This window comes from Schistocerca nitens, chromosome 12 (assembly GCF_023898315.1).
Source record: "Schistocerca nitens isolate TAMUIC-IGC-003100 chromosome 12, iqSchNite1.1, whole genome shotgun sequence".
NCBI classification, from domain to species: domain Eukaryota; kingdom Metazoa; phylum Arthropoda; class Insecta; order Orthoptera; family Acrididae; genus Schistocerca; species Schistocerca nitens.
Window position 1 is genome coordinate 39,039,378 of NC_064625.1, and position 27,294 is coordinate 39,066,671.

The window sequence follows — 27,294 nt, forward strand, 5'->3', positions numbered from 1 at the left end:
AGAGTAACTTTAGATAGAGATGTATGGAGGACTCTCAAGTGTAGAGACGTGTTGTATCTGATGTGTGCTGGATATATACTTACTCGCTACTGGCAGTAATGATTTTTATTTGCAAGATACCATACTGGAAATAATTAAGGTAAGGACAGTTGTTTTGTTACGAGCGCAATGCGCGTTTTCATAAGTTACGATTGAGACAATGTTTAGCACTCGCACCCAATGATTTTGTAAAGCTAATTGTTAATGTATAATAAGTTTATTGTGTGTTAATTTTGAGCGTTATTAATTTTCAATGAGTTAAAATACAAGCTTTAAACTTAGTGCTGTATTGTTACTTATTACAAGTCAATACGAGTTCCCAGCTCCATGTCATTTTTGATTAACTATTTTGCTCAAGAAGTTATTGTCTCAGCCGTAGCCGATTTAATTAAAATGTATGCTGAGCAACAGCCTTGCACAATAGCTGTATGCTAACTATACAACTTAAAGTACTAACAGCGAGCCATGTGAAGAGCGCTACCACTGCGCAGATAAAGGTAAAAAATTTTATTATTTCGGGGATAGCATTCATTTAGCACAGGGACTATTATTTTAAAACTAATCGAGTTTTGTTTTATTACCAGGTCCAATTTCAAATCAGTCCTGTTGCATCAGGTTCAGTTTTTGTGTTACGTAAATTCATGCAGTTTTGGTTTGGTTTAAAGTTATTGACAGTTTACATTCTCGCAGCCCAGAAAAGTTCAGTACAGGACAAAGCGCGTAAGCGACGAGATAAAAGTGGACGTTCGCGTGCCATTCCCATTCTAAAAGGCTACTGCCAGTTGCGTTACCACAGACATACATGCTTCACGTGAAACCGGTTAACGAAATAAAATTTCTTTTATTCAACGTGGTTGCTCATTATTTCGATGCTTACTACAGCTTCTGAAGATGGATAAAATAACTGGACATATTTTTCCTTGTTTTCGTCTATACTACCGCCTCTGAAAGGTGCCCGATTTTCGCTTTCAACTTTCGACTTGGTCGTTACACACTATCTCCTCTGTCATCTCTAAAGGTTTATAATATCATTGCGGATGTATATATGAAGATGGTATCTGTTCTTTCGGTGAGCCTTATATAAATATATATTCTTTCTGACATGTCGGAAAGAACTGATCTTCATTAAGGCTAACCGGCCATTGATCTTCTTCTTCTGTGCGGATGCAGAAAGAGGGCCCGAGCTGTTACGGAAATCGGCAAAAATCCGCGAGTAATCAGTATAATCGGCAGGGGCACTATGAATATAGTGCGGGACAGAAAGTTCAGAATGTGGGTCTCATGGGAGGCGTGCCAGAGATAAATCCCTGCAGTCGCACTATCCTCTGTGTCTTCGGTGGCTCAGATGGATAGAGCGTCTGCCACGTAAACAGGAGATCCCGGTTTCGAGTCCCAGTCGGGGCACACATTTTCGAATGTCCACGTTGACTTATATCAACGCCTGTATGCTGCTAGGGGTATTCATTTTATTATAATATCATTGCAGAGTCAACCTGGAAATCTACCAGGCGTCTCTCCTAGTAGACGTCGGCGCATTTTCTCTTGTATTTCGCACATGTTTGCAATTTCGTTTTTGCGTTGTGTAGCTAGTGTCAGCCCAAGGAAATTCTGCCCATCACATGTTTCAGGCGTCAGTTTGTTTCCCACTTCAAGGAAAACGATTTTCAAATCGGAAGGTTATGTGCCCGTTCAACTGAACGCTATCGCGTTGGTCTAGTGCGATGTTCGTTTTACCGATATACGAGGGCAGTTCAATAAGTAATGCAACACATTTTTTTTCTCGGCCAATTTTGGTTGAAAAAACCGGAAATTTCTTGTGGAATATTTTCAAACATTCCCGCTTCGTCTCGTATAGTTTCATTGACTTCCGACAGGTGGCAGCGCTGTACGGAGCTGTTAAAATGGCGTCTGTAACGGATGTGCGTTGCAAACAACGGGCAGTGATCGAGTTTCTTTTGGCGGAAAACCAGGGCATCTCAGATATTCATAGGCGCTTGCAGAATGTCTACGGTGATCTGGCAGTGGACAAAAGCACGGTGAGTCGTTGGGCAAAGCGTGTGTCATCATCGCCGCAAGGTCAAGCAAGACTGTCTGATCTCCCGCGTGCGGGCCGGCCGTGCACAGCTGTGACTCCTGCAATGGCGGAGCGTGCGAACACACTCGTTCGAGATGATCGACGGATCACCATCAAACAACTCAGTGCTCAACTTGACATCTCTGTTGGTAGTGCTGTCACAATTGTTCGCCAGTTGGGATATTCAAAGGTTTGTTCCCGCTGGGTCCCTCGTTGTCTAACCGAACACCATAAAGAGCAAAGGAGAACCATCTGTGCGGAATCTCTTGCTCGTCATGTGGCTGAGGGTGACAATTTCTTGTCAAAGATTGTTACAGGCGATGAAACATGGGTTCATCACTTCGAACCTGAAACAAAACGGCAATCAATGGAGTGGCGCCATACGCACTCCCCTACCAAGAAAAACTTTAAAGCCATACCCTCAGCCGGTAAAGTCATGGTTACAGTCTTCTGGGACGCTGAAGGGGTTATTCTGTTCGATGTCCTTCCCCATGGTCAAACGATCAACTCTGAAGTGTATTGTGGTACTCTTCAGAAATTGAAGAAACGACTTCAGCGTGTTCGTAGGCACAAAAATCTGAACGAACTTCTCCTTCTTCATGACAACGCAAGACCTCACACAAGTCTTCGCACCCGAGAGGAGCTCACAAAACTTCAGTGGACTGTTCATCCTCATGCACCCTACAGCCCCGATCTCGCACCGTCGGATTTCCATATGTTTGGCCCAATGAAGGACGCAATCCGTGGGAGGCACTACGCGGATGATGAAGAAGTTATTGATGCAGTACGACGTTGGCTCCGACATCGACCAGTGGAATGGTATCGTGCAGGCATACAGGCACTCATTTCAAGGTGGCGTAAGGCCGTAGCATTGAATGGAGATTATTTTGAAAAATAGTGTTGTGTAGCTAAAAGATTAGGGAATAACCTGGTGTATTTCAATGCTGAATAAAACAACCCCTGTTTCAGAAAAAAAATGTGTTGCATTACTTATTGAACTGCCCTCGTATGTTAACAGGAACAGCAGAACACGAGGAGCGGCCAGGTACTCCAGCAGCTACTGATCAGCGCGCTGCTACATGGCGGTAGCAGAGAACGCAGATCAGGGAGGGGCTATCGTTGCTGGAGTAGTCGCTGTTCTTCGTGTTTCACTGTCCTTGTTAATACATACTGGTAAAGCGAATATCGCACTAGACTGATTTGGGGCCATTCTATTGAATGGACACCGCAGATTTCACTTTAAAAACCACCGATGCTTTCCATCGACGTTGGGCGTCGCATGAAATCATGAGGAGCAGCATTAGTTTGGGCTGACTCCAGATGCACCTTGCAAAAACGAAATTCACGCACGCACACACACACACACACACACACACACACACATACACATAAACACGCACACGCACGCACATTTTATATACAGGGTGTTTCACTAAATGAGTTTGTCTCTGTAAGTCCCGAAGTAATAGGCGACGGAAAAATGTATTGCGGTAGGTCAGCATAAGAAATGTTACACTGTCTGCGGAGTTATTGACATAGTTTATTGTGTTATTAGCCAAAGTTACAGCAAAAAGCTACAATTTTTAAAATGGAACAGTAGTCGTTTCTATCATGCACTGGTGTCAGTAACAGCAGCTGTGTATACATCAATTTAAATTACATTCCTATCTCTTTTAGTTTGACAGCTACAACCCTTCAAAGTTTCAGGGGCAGAAACCGCACACGCTGCGCATAACGCAGTGCGCCTTCTGAATGTGGTGCGGCCGAGTTGGAACGTCGCCAATGTCACGGAGTGAGGAGCTTCCTCGAAGCGCTGTTATAGACTGCCGACTGTCGCCGCACACGGACGAATACCCGACAGTTCGAGCCACACAAACAAACGGGGCTCAATATATCACATTTACTGACATCGGATGAAGACGGCATACACGAACGACGAGTACGTTGACATGTTGCTGATGCTCGGCGAGTGCCGACACGGTGCCACTGAAGCAGCCATGGCGTACGCCCTGAGATATCCTAGGCGAAGAGCTCCGGCAGCCATTTCGTTCTTACGTGCCGAACACCGACTTCGGGAAACAAGCAGCTTGGTAATGCGCCGCAGTAACAGACGAAGAACTGCAAGAAGTGAGAAGACGGAAGTGTTTGTTTTAGCTGCAGTACACCACGATCGTCTTGTCACCTTACGAGCCGTTGCTGCAGTCGCCGGTGTCGTCTCACATGTGTGTGGCGTATAGTAGACTGACACAGGTTTCACCCGTACCGCCTGTCACCGACCCAGGAGCTGCATGGGAGCTGTTAGCAGCCGTGCACGCCTGTTGTTCAGAATTGCTGTGCCAATGGCTCCGACTTCTGCAGCTGTTACCGACCGCCAGGAGCGCGGCGGATCACAGAGGCTTACACGACCCTCTTGGAAGAACACACATCACGAGGGAATGTTGCTACGGTCCGTACTATCGTCCCCGTACAGGCCACGCATGTTCCTGTAAATTTCACTCGGTTTATGTCCTTTTGCCAGCAAATGTCGAACTACACTTCGCTGTTCTTCACGAGCTGACGACATACGCCCCAGTTTGCGTTGTAGTTCAGACAAAGCTTCAGATTATTTTAACTGAATCATTTTAAGTGAATCAACTGTGGGTTCTTGGTGAAAATTTGTAAATTAACTAAACAAACACTGTTTTTCTGCCTTCTTTCAACATTTTTGTTATAGTTACTGCAGAGTCTAGTTTACGGGTGGTAAGCATATTACTTATACCAAAGAAGATAAAGCAAAAATAAACATGTCAACTTCTTAATGTGTCGATCCTTGGGTTAACTAGAAGTTATTTCAAGGACCTTTTTTTTAAAAAAAATTGCACAATTCCGCAATTACACTAACACGACTAAACATAATAAGGAATAAAGTTACGCATGAGCGAGTTAGAAATTCTAGAAGTTAAAAAAAAAATTCAGATGTGTATATCCGCACACCTATTATTAAATGAGCAAACCCAATTAATTATTCACCTCTTTTACATGATATTGGAACTGCTAGATAGAAGTAAAACTTTGGACCTCAATCCATGAATAGATAAAAAGTTTTAGGCTGATGCATAACTTTATTTCTTGGTATGTTCAGTCATCTCAGTCTAACTGATGAATTGCATAATTCCATATGTACACTACTGGCCATTAAAATTGCTACGTCACGGAGATGACGTGCTACAGACGCGAAATTTAACCGACAGGAAGAAGATGCTGTGATATGCAAATGATTAGCTTTTCAGAGCATTCACACAAGGTTGGCGCCGGTGGCGACACCTACAACGTGCTGACATGAGGAAAGTTTCCAACCGATTTCTCATACACAAACAGCAGTTGAGAGGCGTTGCCTGGTGAAACGTTGTTGTGATGCCTCGTGTAAGGAGGAGAAATGCGTACCATCACGTTTCCGACTTTGATAAAGGTCGGATTGTATCCTATCGCGATTGCGGTTTATCGTATCGCGACATTGCTGGTCGCGTTGGTCGAGATACAATGACTGTTAGCAGAATATGGAATCGTTAGTTTCAGGAGGGTTATACGGAACGGCGTCCTGGATCCCAACAGCCTCGCAGTGAACGCACATTGGAAGTGTGTATTCGTCATCGCCATACTGGCGTATCACCCGGCGTGATGGTATGGGGTGCCATTGGTTACACGTCTCGGTCACCTCTTGTTCGCATTGACGGCACTTTGAACAGTGGACGTTACATTTCAGATGTGTTACGACCCGTGTCTCTACCCTTTATTCGATCTCTGCGAAACCCTACATTTCAGCACGATAATGCACGCCCGCATTTTGCAGGTCCTGTACGGGCCTTTCTGGATACAGAAAATGTTCGACTTCTGCCCTGGCCAGCACATTCTCCAGATCTCTCACCAATTGCAAACGTCTGGTCAATGGCGGCCGATTAACTGGCTCGTCACAATACGCCAGTCACTACTCTTCATGAACTGTGGTATCGCATTGAAGCTGTACGGGCAGCTGTACCTGTACACGCCATCCAAGCTCTCTTTGACTCAATGCCGAGGCGTATTAGGGCCGATATTACGGCCAGAGGTGGTTGTTCTGGGTGCTGATTTCTCAGGATCTATGCATCCAAATTGCGTGAAAATGTAATCACATGTCAGTTCTAGTATAATATATTTGTCCAATGAATACCCGTTTATCATCTGCATTTCTTCTTGGTGTAGCAATTTTAATGGCCAGTAGTGTAATTTGACAAAAACAGTTAATAAATAAAAAAAATGAAATGTCGTTGAAAAAATTGTACTTAAAGCCAAGGGTCGATATATTAAGGAATTTGTATTTGCACAATAATCATGTTTATCTTTGCTTTGTTAGATCTGGAATCAGTAATGTACTTGAAAAAGGTCACATTTCGCTAGAGCTATACATGAAAACAAAATACACTATTTAGCGAACATCAAACCGTATCGTCGTGAAATTTTAACATTCCAGCTGCAATACCATGGTATAGATAAATTATTTTGCCTTATTGTCCGATTCTCCCTCGTGTAATAAAAAACGAGCAGCCCGCGAAACAATTTTGTGATGGGATGAGTCATTATAGCACCGATATTCCATTCCTGTGGTCCCGGTATTCGCGCACAGCTGCCATTGCGGGGCGCCCGAATGCACGCAGGTAGGGCGGGGGAAGAGACTTCTCTGGTACTCACTGTCATAGTCTGGGTAGCTGGGAGCAGAGGCTGTCAAAGCGGCCACCAGGAGCAGCACCAGCGCCACCTTGCACACAGCGGACGTCGATGCCATCGCGATGAGTGTCTGCAACATAAACACGGCGGAGCGAGGTTAGCCAAAGTGCAATGTGAGCTGGAATCGCAACTTTTAAGGAGTTTTTATTTATTTTCTATTGTTTTACGGTTCCGTACCTCAATCGGTAACAACGGAACCACTATGGGATCACATTGTTGTCTGTCCGTCCGTCCGTCTGCCCGACTACTAAAGGAGGAACGGGTATACGTGTCAAGTTGAAATTTGTGTCACGTACTGAGATCTGTCAGAGACGGCAAAGGACTTGGAAGAGCAGTTGAACGGAATGGACAGTGTCTTGAAAGGAGGATATAAGATGAACATCAACAAAAGCAAAACGAGAGTAATGGAATGTAGTCGAATTAAGTCAGGTGATGCTGAGAGAATTAGATTAGGAAATGAGACACTTAAAGTAGTAAAGGAGTTTTGCTATTTGGGGAGCAAAATAACTGATGATGGTCGAAGTAGAGAGGATATAAAATATAGACTGGCAATGGCAAGGAAAGCGTTTCTGAAGAAGAGAAATTTGTTAACATCGAGTACAGATTTAAGTGCCAGGAAGTCGTTTCTGAAAGTATTCGTATGGAGTGTAGCCATGTATGGAAGTGAAACATGGACGATAAATAGTTTGGACAAGAAGAGAATAGAAGCTTTAGAAATGTGGTGCTACAGAAGAATGCTGAAGATTAGATGGGTAGATCACATAACTAATGAGGAAGTAATGGTTCAAATGGCTGTGAGCACTATGGGACTCAACTGCTGTGGTCATAAGTCCCCTAGAACTTAGAACTACTTAAACCTAACTAACCTAAGGACAGCACACAACACCCAGCCATCACGAGGCAGAGAAAATCCCTGACCCCGCCGGGAATCGAACCCGGGAACCCGGGCGTGGGAAGCGAGAACGCTACCGCACGACCACGAGATGCGGGCAATGAGGAAGTAATGAATAGGATTGTGGAGAAGAGAAGTTTTTGACTAGAAGACGGGCTCGGTTGGTAGGACATGTTCTGAGGCATCAAGGGATCACCAATTTATTATTGGAGGGCAGCGTGGAGGGTAAAAATCGTAGAGGGAGACCAAGAGATGAATACACTAAGCAGATTCAGAAGGATGTAGGTTGCAGTAGGTACTGGGAGATGAAGAAGCTTGCACAGGATAGAGTAGCACGGAGAGCTGCATCAAACCAGTCTCAGGACTGAAGACCACAACAACAATAACTGAGATCTATCCTTCCTTGGCGGTGTAAAACACTGAAGCTTCTAACTCAATGCTGTCAGAAGATAAAGCCATTCATGTCACACATTTTGATACAAACCACTGAGCTAAACCTACAGGGAATAGAACCATGAATGTCGCAAGAATGAAGGCTTCACAGTACGGCGAAAATCGGAATACTGTAAATTTTGTATCATATCACACGAAAAAAATATTTTGTATCTGACTGTGTGCCAGTCTGTCTGTTAAGACACTTTTTTCTCAGGAACGGTTGTATGTAGCAAGTTGAATTTATGTCACATACTAATGCCTAGATCACTTGGCGGTGTAATAAACATTAACTTCTAAGTCAGTGCAGTCAAAAGGTACGGCCGTCTAGGTCACGTATCTTGATACTCGCGAACTCACTCATCAAAACCTATAGGGCACTTCCCATTGATCTATAATGATGAAATTTTGCAAGAAGTAAGTGAAGGAAAGGAATCCGAAAATTGTTAATTTGTAATTATATCACATGAAAAAAAAATTTCTTTTGTCATTTGTTACCTGGCGTCAAAGTTGAAATTAAAACAAGCAGTAATTCTGCATTCAGGGTGACCGGGTCGTAATGGTAGAAAAAAAAAAAAAAAGTCAGACAAGGAGTGACTTTAGTGCTCATATGAGGCGTTCCGGAATTGATCCACACAGGAGCGATTCACATACAACTTGACACGCCATGTCTGCGTCCTGGATATCTTGTGATGGATAAATTGCGAAACGCGACACGTGTGCAATAAAGTGATTCCTTGCCTGATGTTTGACTTTTACTATTAGGACCAAGTCGATGTGACTGTGGAACTACTGATTATTGTCACAGTGGCATCTGCCTCCTGTGAGACTTTATGTCACATTTGTATTACTGAAATGAAAAAAAAAAGTATTCACGGAAATCTTGGAATCCCTGTATCCGATATCTTGCCAGCATCAATGTGGATAACAGGCAAAACTTCCCGGAGTGGACGAAACGGCTGTATATATATATATATATATATATATATATATATATATATATATATAATTAAGTTTGTACGGAACCCTCAGTCCTCAGTGTGCAAGTCCTAATCTTATCTGGCCAGTTTTTACTTTTATTTTTTATGATTCCATACAGCTCTCCACGGAAGCTGCCCAGTACAAGCCGCTCCAGCTTTGCATAATTACCGGCACAAATTGATAAGTCTTGAAAGTGGTGCAAAGACTGTCGACTTAATTTACATGTTCGGAAATGTAAAATTTTTCCCGTCACAAAACATACAAGCGTCATACCCTGTAATGACAATATTAACCGTTTAGCTGCATCCCGTTCAAATGTGTGTGAATTCCTAAGGGACCAAACTGCTGAGGTCATCGGTCCCTAGTCTTACACACTACTTAATCTAACTTATGCTAAGAACAACACACACACACACACACACACACGCCCGAGGGAGGACTCTAACCTCTGGCGGGAGGGGCTGCGCAGTTCGTGACATGGTTTCATTCCGTGCTGAGGGCAGCTTTTGTTACGGCTGTACAGCTCGCCAAATGCTGGTGCCTATGCTGACAGAAGGTGTTCCGGCCACTATGAAAAAATAATTATCATCCGATTGTTCGGAAAGTAATGGGTGAAAAAATTGATTTTTGCACATCTTGAAGTCTGTCATCTTCACTCATAAAAGTACCCGAATTTCTTTTTGCTACCTGTCATGCTAAACGTTAAGTTAAACATTGCACGTAATTTCAAAGAATTCGCTGATACTAAACGCATTGAGTAAACTTTTCATGCGGTTGATTTTAGCTCGTACGTTGCTGTGAATGAAATGAAAATAAGATATCCAATTTTATTTAAAACTGAGAGCAGAATGGAATCGCATTTTGTTCTCGAGTTACTGCGTTTTATATCCGACGGAAGATCGCGCGCGACGCCGAAATTCAACTCCTTGCTCATATGGTCATAACGATCGTCATATCTCTAAAACAGTTCAAGATACCGAAACGAGATTTTTTGCAAATGTTAGCACACAGAGAGGCTCATATGTTTTATGATAAATACTCGAAACTTTTTTATTCGGCGAGATCTGGAAGTAACTCGTCTGCAGTAGTTAGAGGTTGGCGGTTCAGGACGTATTCAGACGTCCATAGCACTGCAGGAAAACACGAGCGCCAGGCCTATACGCGTTCACAGCATCTGGCGAACAGTGTAGCAGGACTTGTGTACAGCAGCAAAAGGGTTAGTAATTCACAACTGGAATCAGTCAACACATACAAATACATGTACATAGCAATTTGTAAGGATCTGAAATGCAACAATCACATAGGCTCAGTCGTCCGTAAGCATGGGGACAGACTTTGGGTCATTAATAGCATACTGGGAAAATTCAGCCAATCTACAAAGGAGAGTGCCTGCCAAACTCTCATGTGTCACATCTTAGAAAATCCGTAAAATGGGTACGACTGTACCAAATGCGACTAGCGTGTGATATCGAATTTGTACAAAGAAGGCAGGAGAAATGTTTAGAGGTTTGTGTGACTCACCAGGGAGCTTCATGGAGATTCTGAAGAATATGAATGACGGAATTGATCGGAATAGACGCCTTTTTACATACTTTTAATAACCAGTAAGACACTATCTCATCAAAAGTATTCTGGGCTCTTATTACTGGATATTAGTCCGCCCGGCTAGCCGTGCGGTCAAACGCGCAGCTTCCCGAGCGGGAAGGCGTGCCGGTCCCGGGCACGAATCCGCCCGGTGGATTATTGTCAAGGTCCGGTATGTTGGCCAGTCTGTGGATGGTTCTTAAGGCTGTGTTCTATCTGCCTCGGCGAACGCGGGCTGGTTCCCCTTATTCCGCCTCAGTTACACTATGTCAGCAATTGCTACGCAAACACTGTGTCCACGTACGTGTACACCATAATTAGTCTACCACGCAAACGTGAAGGGTTACACTCGTCTGGTATGAGACGTTCCCGGAGGGCCGGAGGGGGGGGGGGGGGGGGTCCTGGGGGCCGAACCGCAGAATAACCCTGGGTTCGGTGTGGGGCAGCGGTGGGGTGGGTGGACTGCTGTGGCCTGTTGTGGAGCTGTGGACCACTGGAGGCTACGGCGGGACGAAGCTTCTCCGTCGTTTCTAGGTCTCCGGTTTAATACAGAATACACGCACTGGACATTAATACGGGGTGTGGGCAGCCTTTGCCTTTATGACTGCTTGAAGTCTACTGAAGACGCTTTCAATAGAGTGTCCTAATGTCTGTGGAGGAATGGTAGCCCGTTATTCCTCAAGAGCCAAAAAACCGAAGAACGTAGCGATGTTGGATTCTAGGACCCGGCGCGTAATTGACGTTCTAACTCATATCAAAGGTGTTCCATTGGGTTCAAATCCGGATTCTGCGCTGGCCTGCCCATTTCAGGAATGTCATTGTCCTCGACCCATTGCAGCACAGATTGCTGCTTGATGACAGGGTGTATTGTCGTGCTCATGCAAGTATCCGTCGTCTCTGTTCTGTTCCTCTATTATAATCAGTGCGGATAAAATTTGTCCGTATCCTTCCGTATTTAGCGTTTTCGTAAGTGCAATAAGGAGCCCACACCCTAACCACGACAAAACGCCTACATAGCTTGAAGTGTTTCAGGTTGGTTTGGGCTGCGTGGTAGTTTGTTATACTTCGCCTCATGCACCAAACGCTTAAACAAGTTGTCACCTGAATACTCCTTTTATACGTAATGCACACTGCTTACTGAGTACTGGGTCACCCGTTAAGTATTATTAACCAGGCTCCAGCCCGTCTACGCTCTGAACCCGTTTGCCTCCTTCCTCCGACTTGGCTCAGACTTCGCCTCCTTACACGCTGCAGATAAAGCTGCTGAAAATTAACTTCTCGTTTTCATTCACTCCACCTTCAAAATTACAAGTCAACATATGACAAATGACGTACATAACAGATCTGATATTCAACCTGATAATTAACAGTTGCAATAAATTCATTATCTTTCACATTTCGCGTTCTTCGATTTCATGGAGCTCTTTCTTCCTCACCGCCCGCTCCGTGGAACTCCTGTCTCCACTTCAGCAGGTAGGGTCGTCTGACTGCTACCCACTTCCTTACAGTCACTGGATCGTTAGCTTGGTGTCAGCAACTACGATTTAAAACACTTCCCAACACTGGGGTGCCCCCCCACCTATCGACTACTCTCAGTCACAAACACACTTCTTCTGAAATCAGATATTGGATTCTAAGGCGTATCCAGTGGCAGATATAGACATATGTAGACTGAGATCCCATTTTAGGAATGATGAAAAGCATGCTGAAGACGAGAAGAAGAAACAGTGTGGATGGAAGTGGGGTAATGAAAGTAAGATTTTAAAGCACTGACGAATGATTTGACGTTTTTGAAATTCGTTAAGGGTGTGGATACTGCAGTGAAGGTTATCAGACTAGGCAGTTCAGGTCAAGAGGAGTAGACATCTCTAAAAAGGGCAATTATAGTTTTTGAGCAGAAAATCATATTTACAGGGAAGTTAACAGCGGAGAGATCCTGGGCAACAGAAGTAGTATTATAACTGATTGATGAAAGACAGAAGTTAAAAAAGATTGCAGGTATACTGCAATGTAAATCACTTAGGAATGAAATAAATAGGAAGTGCGGAGCAACCAAGCCGAAATGACTCCATGAAAAACGTAAAGAAGTCAAAAAAGGGATGACTGTCGGAAGGAATGACCCAACATATAGAAAAAATCAAAACAGCGATTGATGAAATTAAAAGCAGAGCCGACCGCTGTGACCGAGCGGTTCTAGGTGCTTCAGACTGGGACCGCGCTTCTGCTACGGTCGCAGGTTCGAATCCTGCCTCGGGCATAGATGTGTCTGATGTCCTTAGTTAGGTTTAAGTAGTTCTAAGTCTAGGGGACTGATGACATCAGATGTTAAGTCCCATAGTGCTTAGACCCATTTGAAACATTTTTTTAAAAGCAGGTAACATTAAAAGTGGAATGGGAGTTCCACTATTGAAAGTATAGGAGAGAGCAGGCAGTGGAACGAATACATTCAAGACCTGTATGTGAGGGACGAGTTGTACAAACGACGTGATACATGAAAAAATTGGAGTCGATATGGAACAGAGGGGAGTTTCAGTATTGGAGTCGGAATTTAGACATGCTTTCAATGGCTAAAATCCAGATAAAACAGAAGGGCTAGGAAACACTCAATCGAAATTTCTAAAATCATTGGTGGAAGTGGGAACGAAACGACTATTCATGTTGGTGTGAAGAATTTTGGACTGACGACACACCACCAGACTTCCGGGAAAACGCCTTCCACACAGTATCGTAGATAGCAGGTGCGGACAATTGCGAAAATTATCGCACAATCAGGTTAATAGCACAAGCATCCAAGTTGCTGACAAGAATAATGTGGTGTCACCGCCAGACACCACACTTGCTATGTGGTAGCTTTAAATCGGCCGCGGTCCATTAGTACATGTCGGACCCGCTTGTCGCCACTGTCAGTGATCGCAGACCGAGCGCCACCACACGGCAGGTCTCGAGAGATGGACTAGCACTCGCCCCAGTTGTACGGACGACTTAGCTAGCGATGCACACTGACGAAGCCTCGCTCATTTGCAGAGCAGATAGTTAGAATAGCCTTCAGCTAAGTCAATGGCTACGACCTAGCAAGGCGCCATAGCAATTGATAGTTATCGTATGAAGCATGTCTCATCAAGAACGATGTATACAAATGATGGATTAAAGTTAAGTATTCCAGAAGCTACGTACTTTTCTTTATAGCATTCATTACGTATCCTGTTTCAGACCTCACGCCATCCTGCGTGAGCTTATAGCGTGCATATCGGTCTCCTCAAACCACACTGTGTCGACACATCAAATAATATACAGAAGAGCGAAAAAAATTGATCGTTTGTCAGGTGACAATCAACTTGGCTTTAGGAAAGGTAAAGGCACCACCAAGGCAGGCCTGACGTTGCGTTTGATAATCTAAGCAAGACTGAAAAAAAATTAAGACATCTTTACAGGATTTGTAAACCTACAAAAAGTACTCGACAAAGTAGAATGGCGCAAGGTGTTCGAAATTATGAGAAAAATAGGAGTAAGCTACAGGGACATACGGGCTACCTTAGAAGGAAGGTACGTCACGGTGGAAGACGAAAGGAGGGCATAAAAAGCAGAGAAGCACACGCAAAAAGAGAAACCCACTGGTCTCAAACAGAGGTCTTAATTTGAGGAAAAGAATTCTAATAATGTACGTTTGGAGGACAGTGTTGTATGGTAGTTAATCATGACATGAGAGAAAATGGTTCAAATGGCTCTAAGCACTATGGGACTTAACATCTGAGGTCATCAGTCCCCTAGACTTAGAACTACTTAAACCTAACTAACCTAAGGAGATCACACACATCCATAGCCGAGGCAGGATTCGAACCTGCGACCGTAGCAGCTGCGCGGTTCCGGACTGAAGCGCCTAGAACATCTCGGCCACAGAGGCCGACACCTGTAGGAAAGCCGGAACAGAAGAGAATCGAAGCGTTTGAGGTGTGATGCTACAGATGGATGTTGAAAATTACGTGGTCTGATGAGATAATGAATGAAGAGGTTCTCCGCAGAATCGACGAAGAAAGGGATGTATGGAAAACTCTGACAAAAAGAGGGGACAGTATGACAGGACACGTGTTAAGGCATCAGGAAATGGCTTTACGGTAATAGAGGGAGCTAGAGGTAGACAGAGACTGGAATACATCAAGCAAGTGATTAAGGGCGTAGGATGCAAGTGGTACTTTGAGACGAAGAGGTTAGCACAAGAGAGGAATTCGTGGGGGGCCGCTTCCAACCAGTCAGAAGACCCAGAGAACAAGTTGGGTAAAAAGTGGAATGTAAACTCGCGATTAGCTCGCTATTCCGCATCAGGGTAAAGAATGAAATGTGCTAAAGACGACAACATCACAACATCAACAACAACGAAAACAAAAGTTAATGGTACAATTCTGGAGGCACATTATGTAATACAGTGTCTGCAAGATGTGTTAGGAATAGTTTTAGCAGTAGAAAAGTAATTCAGTTTCACTCGTAAAGGCATGCTTATTAAAATACAGAGATATTTAAACAGGCTGTGTAAGACAACAAGTGCCTGACGCAGTTGTTAGATCGGTTACTACTGCTACAATGGCAGGATAGCAAGATTTGAATGAGTTTAACGTGGTGTTATAGTTAGCGCACGAGCGATAGGACACAGCATCTCGGAAGTAGCGATGAAGTGGGGATTTTCCCATACCGTGAATATCAGGAATCCGGTAAAACATCAAATCTCCGACATCGATGCGACCGGAAAAAGATCCTGCAAGAACGGAACCAACGCCGACCTAAGAGAATCGTTGATCGTGATAGAAGTGCAACCCTTCCACAAATTCCTGCAGATTTCAATGCTGGGCCATCAATAACGGTCAGTGTGCGAACCATTCAACGAAACTTCATCGATACGGGCTTTGGGAGCCGAAGGCCCACTCGTGTACTCTTGACGACTGCCTGATGACTGCCCTGATGACTCGCTTGTGCCCGTGAGCGCAGAGATTGGACTGTTGATGACTGGAAACATGTTGCCTGGTCGGACGATTCTCGGTTCAAATTGTATCGAGCGGATGGACGTATACGGGTATGTAGATAACTTCATGAACCCATGGACCCTGTATGTCAGCAGGGGACTGTTGAAGCTGGTGGAAGCTCTGTAATAGTGTGGGGTGTGTGCAGTTGGAGTGATACGTCTAGATACGACTCTGACAGGTGACATGTACGTAAGCATCTTGTCTGATCACCCGTACCCATTCATGTCCACTGTGCATTCCGAAGGACTTGTACAATTCCAGCAGGACAATGCGACACCCCACACGTCTATAATAGCTCACGAGTGGCCCCAGGCACACTCTTCTTAGTTTAAACACTTCCTCTGGCCACGAAACTCCCCAGACATGAACATTAATGAGGGTATCTGGGATGCCTTGCAACGTGCTGTTCAGAAGAGCTCTCCAATCCCTCGTACGGATTGCAGGACTCATGATGTCACTTCCCTTCAGCACTACTTCAGACATTAGTCGAGCCCATGCCACGTCGTGTTGCGGCACTTCTGCGTACTCGTTGGGGCCCTGCACGATATTAGGTAGGTGTACCAGTTGCTTTGGCTCTTCAGTGGGTAAACGAAAATGTAGTAAAGTTGTTTCCGTTGTGGCTGAGCGCCAGAGAGAAATAGTTCCATAAATGTTTGAAATTATTTGTAAAGTCTAGGTGCTCTCATCCTCAAATGCTGGACGAATATATTCTGGATAATTTGCGCGCTACGAGTTACGCTGCCTCTAGGGAAGGACACAGTTTCTAATTAAGATACCTGACGTATTGTACTTAAGATTGTACCTCTCAATGAGTGGGTTATGACAGCATATTCAATTTTTTAATTCGTTCAGAAAGTAAACCTGGATCACATATCGAAAATCGGAGTTTTGTTCCCCTTGGAAGCTGTTAGGTAGGCCGATTGCAGCTGAGATTGTGTTTCGGGTTATCCGTGTACTAATACAGACACTCGTTAGGTATGCTACCGAGAGAAGGCAGCGAAATGCAGGACAATCATCACGAAACGCTTCTATACTTTATAAAGTGCGTCTCCCGTTAACTAACGGAAATCGGAAACTTCTATGCAAATACATAGTCATCCGCTAGCGACCCACTACCTGTGATGTTACTGCTGCCTCATTTGCTGATCAGTCGACATGGAGGACTTTGCCAGGCGGCCAGAACGCCAGCGAATGCGATTACAAAACCAGAAAGTACAGTACAGTCGGTGGTGCTCCCAGTCGTAACATTACTGCGTGCGGTTAGCGTTTCCACGTTCAGTTGTCCGTGTGTAAGCCCCAGTGTCGACATACATTCATGATCGAACACAACAGCCATCTGGATAGGGGTGTAAGCAATCAATATGGACGCCGACGAATGCAAAGTGCGCATAAGCGTATTACCCTCTCGCGTCCTACATTTTCCTCGACTGAAGAGACATTGGCACGATGTCAGTTCACTAGTTGCATCTGTGAAGCAGTTTATAATGACAGGCAGTACCATATTTTGTGGTTTTATTTAAATACAGATGAATTCGATCTTCGTTTGTACCTTATTGCTACATATTTAATGTCACCACAACATTATGTAACCAGTAAGGGTAAAAATTCTCTGTAACTTAGTGATTAGCTTTTACTTTTATCGTATACCTACATATTACCACATTTTAGGTGTTAAATCATAGATCCTTCGGAAGAAGACGTTTTTAAAGACTTCGTAACCTAGGCCTAGGCTATTTCAATAACCCTTGTGCTACTACACCTGATTTGGCTGTTTTTCATCTTTTCCTCACTAAGAATGGCTTTATTTCTAAGTTATTCATTTATGTACGAAAGTGGCCTTCAACCAGTATTACTGCTTACATGTGTGTTGAGCTTGAACTCATGTCGTGGTTGGTCCTGTTATTAAATGCGTGTGTCCCATTTAAGTAGGTGCGGTTGGGTATGGAAATTGGTTAGGGACAGACAGCTGATAGTCCCTAGTTGGAGAGTCTTCGCCCTTGTTTTGATGTTAGCAGCGATTATCAGGCATTATGAATACCTGTGACGTTCGCGGTCGTGAATCGTTTTTATGACTGTTTCGACTGAGCGGTGAAATAAACATGAAAAATACACAATCAAAACCCTATTAGCATGCAATGCATTTCCAGCCACTAAAACGAATCTCGGTATTTCGAAAATAGGTCTAACTAAAACTGTGGTCCAGCAAAGCAAATGGAAGTCAATTTTCATGTTAAATGTTTGTAGTTGAAGTACCAATACTTTTTAGCTGACAACTTATTCTTTAGATAATGTCAAGATTGTGCTGGTATCAGGATAATCTTTACATAATTCCAAGATGGTGTAGGTATAAGAATAAAGAACTCAATATATTTGTAATTCATTAGATAAGATTACTGTCAAAGGTACATGTAACTTTTTTATTAGTAGGGGTTCCGAACATTTTCGTTCATTATCAAACCATTATCTACATTGAAAGCTACAATTTTATTAACAAAACATGAAATAGTTAAGTTTCATATTTTGTGCAAAGATTACGGTAGTGGCAAACATTTTTTATGATGACATACCAGTAATTAAAAAAAGCAATGCGACAGTGTCTGACGCATTTATCAGTACTTTATCTATGTATTTAGTTCCAGCATTATGATCTCCAGAGAGACAAGCGTATGAACACATAACGAATACTGATGGCGCTTGTCAATTTTTTCCGCTGAAACAACTAAAGACGACTATGGAATTTTGAATGTAGCAAGACAACTGTAACACTGTCAAATACCTATTGCTAATTAATATTATATAGAAACAAATGTATTATCTATAGTCAAACATTAAAAATGGAGGTATATCATAAAAGATTTATTGAGCTACTGCAATCCGTGGACACAAGTTGTTTGCAAATTTTCTATATCATGATTTGTTAATAAAACTGTACCTACTAATGCAGGTAGTGGTTTGAGAATGAACGAAAATGTTCGATGCTAATGATGAATAGAATATTATATGAAACTCTGACGAAAACCTTAATAAATTACTAACTTATTTTTTTACTGTAGCCGCAGAAGCAATAACATTTCTAGAGATAAGGGGATTATAAAAAACTGCCACGTTCCTGCAGGAAGTGGTACTGGTGAATACTAGACGAAAGGTTCCTGTAATGATGTTGAGATATGCGGCAATCCGTCCTCCCGTTCGCATCTTTCTGTTACGTAGACGTAGCCACTATCGACAATACTTCACTCCTGTATCATTCATCTTGACACGTTCTTCAGCATTTTTCGCAGTGAATTGGGGCCTCTTTCAAACAATAGTGGCTCAGTTTGGATTGCATAACATAAATTGCTCTCGCGCTTCTGTGACGCAATGCCTTTAAATTTCTCCACAACCATAAATCCAACGGATTCAGATCTGATGAATAGGGAGTCATTGACACTCGACCGATTCGGCCAATCCTTCGCTAGTTTAACATTGCGTTAAGCTACTGCCGCACTATCCATAGAAAATGGTATGGTACCCCGTCGCACATAAACCACAGTCGCTGTCATTGTACAAGAGTATCGTTCTCCAGGTGCACTGGTTATTCACCGATAAGAAATCGGCGATACACAGCACCTGTTAATTGGTTTTGTAAAGTGAATGGCCGTAGGAGCCTGTCGGTAACAATTCTGCCAATACAATGACGATGAAGCGATCCTGATGTCTCACATCCATGACTGCTGCAGAATTTGCATTTACCTACAAGGGCTTATTGTAATAATTTACTATGCCATATCTTGTGAGCCCTGCCAGATCTGTCAATAGTACACATCACTCCTGACTGTTAATAGGGACCATACTGAAGCCAGTAGCGGTTTCCGGACATATAATAATATGAACTTTTCTTCCACTTTCAACACGCTTAGAACTAACCAATTAGAAATTACAGTTCATTCTACGTGCCCATTGACACCACTTCCATACTCACGTAAAACTTAAATATAGATCATTAAAAAAACCCTACATCATCGACTTCATCCAACCAAATTTCTCAATCCTCGCAATGACACAGACACACACACACACACACACACACACACACACACACACACACACACACACACACACCACAACAACAACAACAACAACAACAACAACGACAAACAAACGAGAAAGTGAGGTCCATACAATAGCCACGCCGGCCGGTGTGGCCAAGCGGTTCTAGGCGCTTCTGTCTGGAATCGCACGACTGCTATGGTCGCAGGTTTGAATCCTGCCATCGGCCATGGATGTGTGTGAAGTCCTTAGGTTAGTTAGGTTTAAGTAGTTCTAAGTTCTAGGGGACTGATGACCTCAGATATTAAGTCCCATAGTGCTCAGAGCCATTTGAACCATTTGAACAACATCCACAATACACCTAAAGAGACGATAGGAAAGCGCGCCACGACAGTTGGCAATACTAAAGTTAGTAAACACACAGACTTCCTAGAAACACACTGTTAAAAACGTGGAGTACGTATGTGCACACAGATTTTAAGAACAGAATTCCGGAACCGTGCGACTACTACGGTCGCAGGTTCGAATCCTGCCTCGGGCATGGATGTGTGTGATGTCCTTAGCTTGGTTAGGTTTAAGTAGTTCTAAGTTCTAGGGGACTGATGACCACAACAGTTGAGTCCCATAGTGCTCAGAGCCATTTGAACTGTGGTGTCACCGCCAGACACCACACTTGCTAGGTGGTAGCTTAAATCGGCCGCGGTCCATTAGTACATGTCGGACCCGCGTGTCGCCACTGTCAGGATCGCAGACCGAGCGCCACCACAAGGCAGGTCTAGAGAGATGTACGAGCACTCGCCCCAGTTGTACGACGACATTGCTAGCGACTACACTGATCGAAGCCTTTCTCTCATTTGCCGAGAGACAGTTAGAATAGCCTTCAGCTAAGTTAATGGCTACGACCTAGCAAGGCGCCATTTGTACCATTGCATGTATCTCAAGATAGTCTCACTTGTATCATCAAGAATGCTGTATACCAAAGGACGATATAAAAGTTAAGTGTTCTAGTAGCTACGTTCTTTTCTTTATCACATTCATTACGAATCCTGTTCCAGACTTAACGCCAGACGGCGTGAGTTGACGCGTGCCCTTTCGGCTACTTCACTGTGGACTGGCTGCCTTAACAGTCCACTACATGAACCATTTTTAAGAACAGATTTTCGGATACCAGAAATGTTTTACGCTAGCATACACGTCTTTTAAAATTCTGCCAAGTACTGATGTCAAAGACATGGACCTATACTATGTGCGCCTGTTCGACGACCTTCCTTGGAAATGATCTACGCAATTTTTCAATCTCTATGAACTCTTCGCTTCTCCAACGACCCACGGAAGACTGCTAATGGAATAGGATCAAGTTCTTTCGCATACTCCAGCTGGAATCGTACAGGCATCCTACAAGCCCAGTCAGCTTTCCTTCGTTGACACGTTATACTTCATATATTCCTTGGCCATCAATACTTATTTCTATATGAATAATTTTTATTTACATGCAACTGCTGAAAACAGGAATCCTGTACGATCTTCCTCAGTAAAACGAGGTAGAAAAAAGGAAATAAGTATTTCGGCCTTTTCTTTGTTATCCTCCGTTCCCATTCTATTACGGCCACAGTGTGTGTGGACAGATGGTCTAACAATATGAAACAACTACAACCTATTCCATCGAAGCAAATTTGCGAAAAAGAGCAACGAATTCGTAAGAGGCACAAAAAAATTTAACACTTAGAGTAACTTGTACCCTCAGAGAATGCAACCTCGTTTGCATGTGAAATTCACGAATACACAAGAATATGTCTGGTAAAATGGAGGATATCATTAATAGGACTATCAATGTATACACTAAGGAAAGAAGGACTCACTGTGAAGAAATTAGCAGAATAGGACGGAAATCGGTAGATGTGATGTATATGTACAGACAAACAAATGACTACAGTTGGAAAAGTCGGATGATTTATTCAAGAGAAACAGCTACACAAATTGAGCAAGTCAACAACGTGTTGGTCCACCGCTGGCCCTTATGCAAACAGTTACTTGGCTTGGCCTTGATTGACAGAATTGTTGGGTGTTATCCAGAGGGATATCGTGCCAAATTCTGCCCAACTGGCGTGTTACGTCGTCGAAATACCGAGCTGGTTTGAGGGCGCTGTCTATAATGCTCCAGACTTTTTCAATTCGAGAGAGATCCGACGGCCTTAGTGGCCAAGGTAGTGTTTGGCAGGCACGGAGACAAGCAGGTGAAATTTTCGCCGTGTGAGGGGCGGGCATTATCTTGTTGAAATGCAGGTGCAGGATGGTTTGGCACGGAGGATACCAAAACAGTGCGTAGAATATCGTCGACTTAGCGCTGTCTTGTAATGGCGTCGCAGAGGACAAAAAAAAAAAAATGGCAGTCCAGATCATCACTCCTGGTTTTCGGGCTGTATGGCGTGTAACAGGTTTCTATCCTACCACCGTCCACTGTCCACTGTCCACGACATCTCTAGACACGTCTTCGGCCTAGAATCTCATGTGATGGAGTTGCGTTGTCTTTAGTGACGAGTCCCGCTTCGAATCGAGTCCAGACGACCAGTGAAGACGTGTCTGGAGACGTCCTGGACAGCAGTGGGATACCAAACTGAGTGTCAGCCACAATACGGCCTGACATCAAGGAGTGATGGTCCATGGTGCCATTTATTTTCATAGCAGGACTCCCTTGGTTGTTATTCGCAGCAACCTTACAGCACAATGGTGCGTCGCTGATATTCTACAGCCATTCTTGTTGCTTTATATGGCAAGTCAGCCAGGGTTTACATTTCAGCAAAATAACGCACTCTCGTACAAGGCTAGCTTTTCTGCTGGTTGTCTTCGTGCTTACCAAACCCTACCCAGGTCAGCAAGGTCGCGGGATCTCTCCCCAGTTCAGAACGTTTGGAGCATTGTGGACAAAATCCTCCAACCAGCTCTGTATTTTGACGATCTAACGCTGGAAATGGACATAATTTGGCACAATGTCACACGAGAGGACATCAGGCAACTCTGTAGATCAATGCCAAGCCGCGTAACTCGTTGCATAAGAGCCAGAGGTGGACCAACCCCTTGATGACTTGCTCAATTTGTAAAGTCCTTCTTCTTCAATAAACCATGCATTTTTTTCTGAAATTATAATCATTTGTTTATATGTACCTGTAAATCACATCTACCTACTCCCCTTCTATTCGGATAATTCCTGAGATGCTTCGTTTTTTTCTGTGTCAGAGCGTATTTTATACCAAGACAGAGGTCAACTCGCCCTCGTTACTGGCAACAGACGAGGACGCTCCGCAGGGGATATGGGCAGGTTGGGAGCAGTGAGGCTGACTTCCTGGAAGCGAGAGGTCCGGCTGCTCCAGCTCCAGGCGGTGATTGGTTTGCGCCGCGGAGCGGCGGAAGCTGCTGGAGGCGAGATTAGTGGCGCGGACGCCCCACAAAGAGCCCCTGTTTGCGGTCGCAGGGCCCGGGGCCGCAATAACGCGCCGACACAGCCACACCCTGCCCTTCAATCGCCTGTTAGGGGCGCATTCCACACACGACGACACCCCTCACCACGAGGGAAAACGTTGATCCGGGGGTGAGCCGCGGCGTACCCTTCAACAGATGCCGCCCCGCAATACGGCCCAACTCGGTGCAACACTCACACCTGTGTTCTGCCTGACTGAGATGCTGATCTGCGGCCTACGAAAGTATCCCCCACCCCCGTAGACAGTCTACGTCATCACTTGGTTATTTTGAGTAATTATTCTAATTGGCGCTAGCAAAAAAATGACTCCATCTCAGTAAACGAGACATCATTTCAGAAGTTGTAAAATGACTCTCTTTTAATAATAATATCAATATTTATACAGGCTGTTACAAAAAGGTACGGCCAAACTTTCAGGAAACATTCCTCACACACAAAGAAAGAAAATATGTTATGTGGACATGTGTCCGGAAACGCTTACTTTCCATGGTAGAGCTCATTTTATTACTTCTCTTCAAATCACATTAATCATGGAATGGAAACACACAGTAACAGAACGTACCAGCGTGACTTCAAACACTTTGTTACAGGAAATGTTCAAAATGTCCTCCGTTAGCGAGGGTACATGCATCCACCCTCCGCCGCATGGAATCCCTGATGCTCTGATGCCGCCCTGGAGAATAGCGAATTGTATCACAGCCGTCCACAATACGAGCACGAAGAGTCTCTACATCTGGTACCCGGGTTGCGTAGACAAGAGCTTTCAAATGCCCCCATAGATGAAAGTCAAGAGGGTTGAGGTCAGGAGAGCGTGGAGGCCATGGAACTGGTCCGCCTCTACTAATCCACCGGTCACCGAATCTGTTGTTGAGAAGTGTCCGAACACTTCGACTGAAATGTGCAGGAGCTCCATCGTGCATGAACAACATGTTGTGTCGTACTTGTAAAGGCACATGTTCTAACAGCACTGGTAGAGTATCTCGTATGAAACCATGATAACGTGCTCCATTGAGTGTAGGCGGAAGAACATGGGGCCCAAACAAGATGCTACGTACTGATGTGCTTGATGCTAATACTGTAGAGCAATCAGTAGCATGGCAACACAAGCACCGAAGTCAACATTACCTTTCTTCAATTGGGCCAACTGGCGGTGAATCGAGGAAGTACAGTACATACCGACGAAACTAAAATGAACATGGAAATTAAGCGTTTCCGGACACATGTCCACATAACATCTTTTCTTTCTTTGTGTGTGAGGAATGTTTCCTGAAAGTTTGGCCGTACCTTTTTGTAACACCCTGTGTATGTGTTTGGAGAGAGAGAGATTGATTTTTTGATTGAGATTTTTACTTTAAGTCGTAACTGGTACCTGAGTTTTGATTGCTGCCTCCTTGATTGATCTGCTTCTGCACCTGTTGTTGACGTATTGCAATTTGTAGGAAGTTATTGTTCTTTAATGTTTAAAATACGACTCTGTTAGTTACTGGGCCGTATTGCGGATAGCTTTCAGCCCAAGTTTTCGTAGCTTTTCACACCTAAGGGACCACTGTTGTACGTAAATAAGGTCAAACAGCTATCAGCTTGTCGTGAGAAAAGGAGATTGCTTGACACTCAAACTTCCTTCAAACTACACGTCCTACTACATCAAGATTGGTCAGTGGAGTTCAGCACCATACTATTGTACAAGAACATAATCCAATTACTGTAATTAAGAAATTATGAGAGGTCGTTACGTATTCAATGAAAGCTATAGAGAATGCATTTCTTTTCCTATATTTTAGTGAACTTCGTACACTTACAATTCTGTCGATTGATAGACGGCGACGACAATGAAGTTCACCTCCTTTTTTCGAAAATAAGATATTTCTATTCTTCACTTCCAGAAAATTTGAATACATAAATGTTTGGAAACTCTTACACACACTCCACTCGGTTTTATCACTAAAATATCAATTTTCATTAAATGTAACAATTTGTTCTGAGCGACGGCCTATCAACACGTCCTCTTTCCACAAGATACAGATTAACAGTCTTTTTTTGAATAAAATCAATTGTATTTTTTTTAGAGTCCATACTCAAAGATTCTCTAATACTATCATTGCGGCGATTGCACGCTAAAGAGTTTCTTGCTGTCCAGCTGCGCTTCACTTCACTTCCAAGTACTTTTTGAATAACATTTACATGTTCGGTATTTGCACACATTACTGAGCTTCTCAGAATAAAATCAGGCACAAATTAGTTAAAGAAAAGAAGCAGTGAGGCACACATAACATTACAAAGTTCCTCGCGTGTCAGTTTTAGGTCCATTTCTCCTAACATTGTACATCTCACACGGTACGTGTTACTCCTTGCAAGGTTTACGTACTAAAGGCTGGAACGTTTTTAATTTTGAATTTAAGACTTGAGCATGTTGACTATAGCCTTCTCGCATTGTAACTTTACGGTTTTTAAAATTTTTATTCTGATGAAAACATCCCTAGAGGTGTAGAAATTTAGGTCAGTGTATTAAACAATTATTTCCAACCGGCTGGCTGTATTATTTCTCCGTTGAAACTTATGTACGGTTGCTGAAAGACAGCCATGTTAAAAACTGTATAACTGATGTACTTGGTATTAGAGAAGACATAAGATTTACGGCAAAATTAAGGACCGAAGATTGCAGTTTATCGCTGACGCAATAATTTCTGAAGGACCATCACGCTTCGGGAAGGAATGTCCGAGGAATGATAACAGATCCGTAATACGACAAATTATTTGAAAAGTCAGGAGCTTGGCTTAGATATTCATTTAGCATTTACTAATTTCAAGAAAATCTTTTATAAGGTAAAGAGACCCCTTTTTCGGAAAATATTAGAAATGGAACGTTTTACTAAACACGCTATTAATAGTGAGTTTACACGTAAACACGAAGATATATGTAAATTTAGGTTCTAAAATGTCGGATGAAACTTTAATAAAGCTCTGTGCTAGACAAGACTGTAGTCTGCCATCCACTTTCTTTAATTTATATATTGATGTTCTAGCAGCGGATATGCAGTTCACAAGGTATGTAAGGGGCTGTAACATCATGAATAAAATGACGGATGAAACAATAATATTAGATTTAAAATGTCTTTTCACTTAATGGTAAGATAGAATAGCGTAGAATGAAGTGGAAGGATCACATTGATAGGGTGATTGAAAGTGGACTGCCAAAAAAAGAATAATGAATCATCTTTTTCTTAATACCTTCGTTTCTTATTCTATCTTCTAGTTACACCCTTTAACTGTACTACGGAATTTCATTTCTAACGTCATTATTCGATTTTTGTCGTCCTTGTTTGCTACCCAAGCCTCATATACATAAAGTAGTACCGGAACTGCTAATTTTTTGTAGAGTTTGTTGGTTTTGTTTAATTGTCTTCTTGTTCAGTTATTTTATATATCTTATAATTGTGCTGCTGTATTCTTTATATCTTTATCATATTCAAAGAAAATGTCGCAGCCCTTGCTCCACGATTTTGTTTCCAGTTACTATTTTTGAGTACACCAGTTGTTCCCTCGGAATGCTATTACTTTTGCATCTTCTGTAGATACTTTGAAACTATAATTTTTGCCTATTTTCATTTCGTTTAAGAATATTTCTTTATAATTCTTCTTCTGATGTGATTATTATAGTCTCGTCATCAACAGACATTATTGTTACGTATTTCTTTTTTTATTTCTTTGTCGTTTTTGTTTCCTCATTCTATTTTTTTTATCGCTTTATTACCTCCTTTTTTTAAAGCTTGAGTACACATCAACCATTGACCATATTTCTCATATTCTTGCTTACTCCCAGGTTAAATGTAGCAAATGTAAAAATTATCGTTTGAGGAGAATTCCTCCGAATTTGAATAGCTCCCTATTAATGCCATCTATACCAGCTGTCTTCCTGTTCTTCATTGTTTTTAAAGCTGCTTCATATTCTGCTAGTGTCAGCACATCCAGCTCTTTCCCATCTTCATGCATTTCTTCTTGCTCCATTAACTTTTAATCATACCACTACCTTTTACAA

General features: G+C 43.1%; 1 protein-coding gene across 1 annotated transcript in view; it reads right to left on the reverse strand.

Moving 5' to 3' along the window:
- Positions 1-27,294, reverse strand: part of LOC126215168 (short neuropeptide F) — a 620,765-nt gene that overhangs the window by 170,127 nt on the left and 423,344 nt on the right. Inside the window, exon 2 of the mRNA XM_049941835.1 lies at positions 6,818-6,923. Within this exon, the coding sequence (XP_049797792.1) occupies positions 6,818-6,911 (94 nt within the window). The 5' untranslated portion in view covers positions 6,912-6,923. The remainder of the gene's footprint in view (positions 1-6,817; positions 6,924-27,294) is intronic.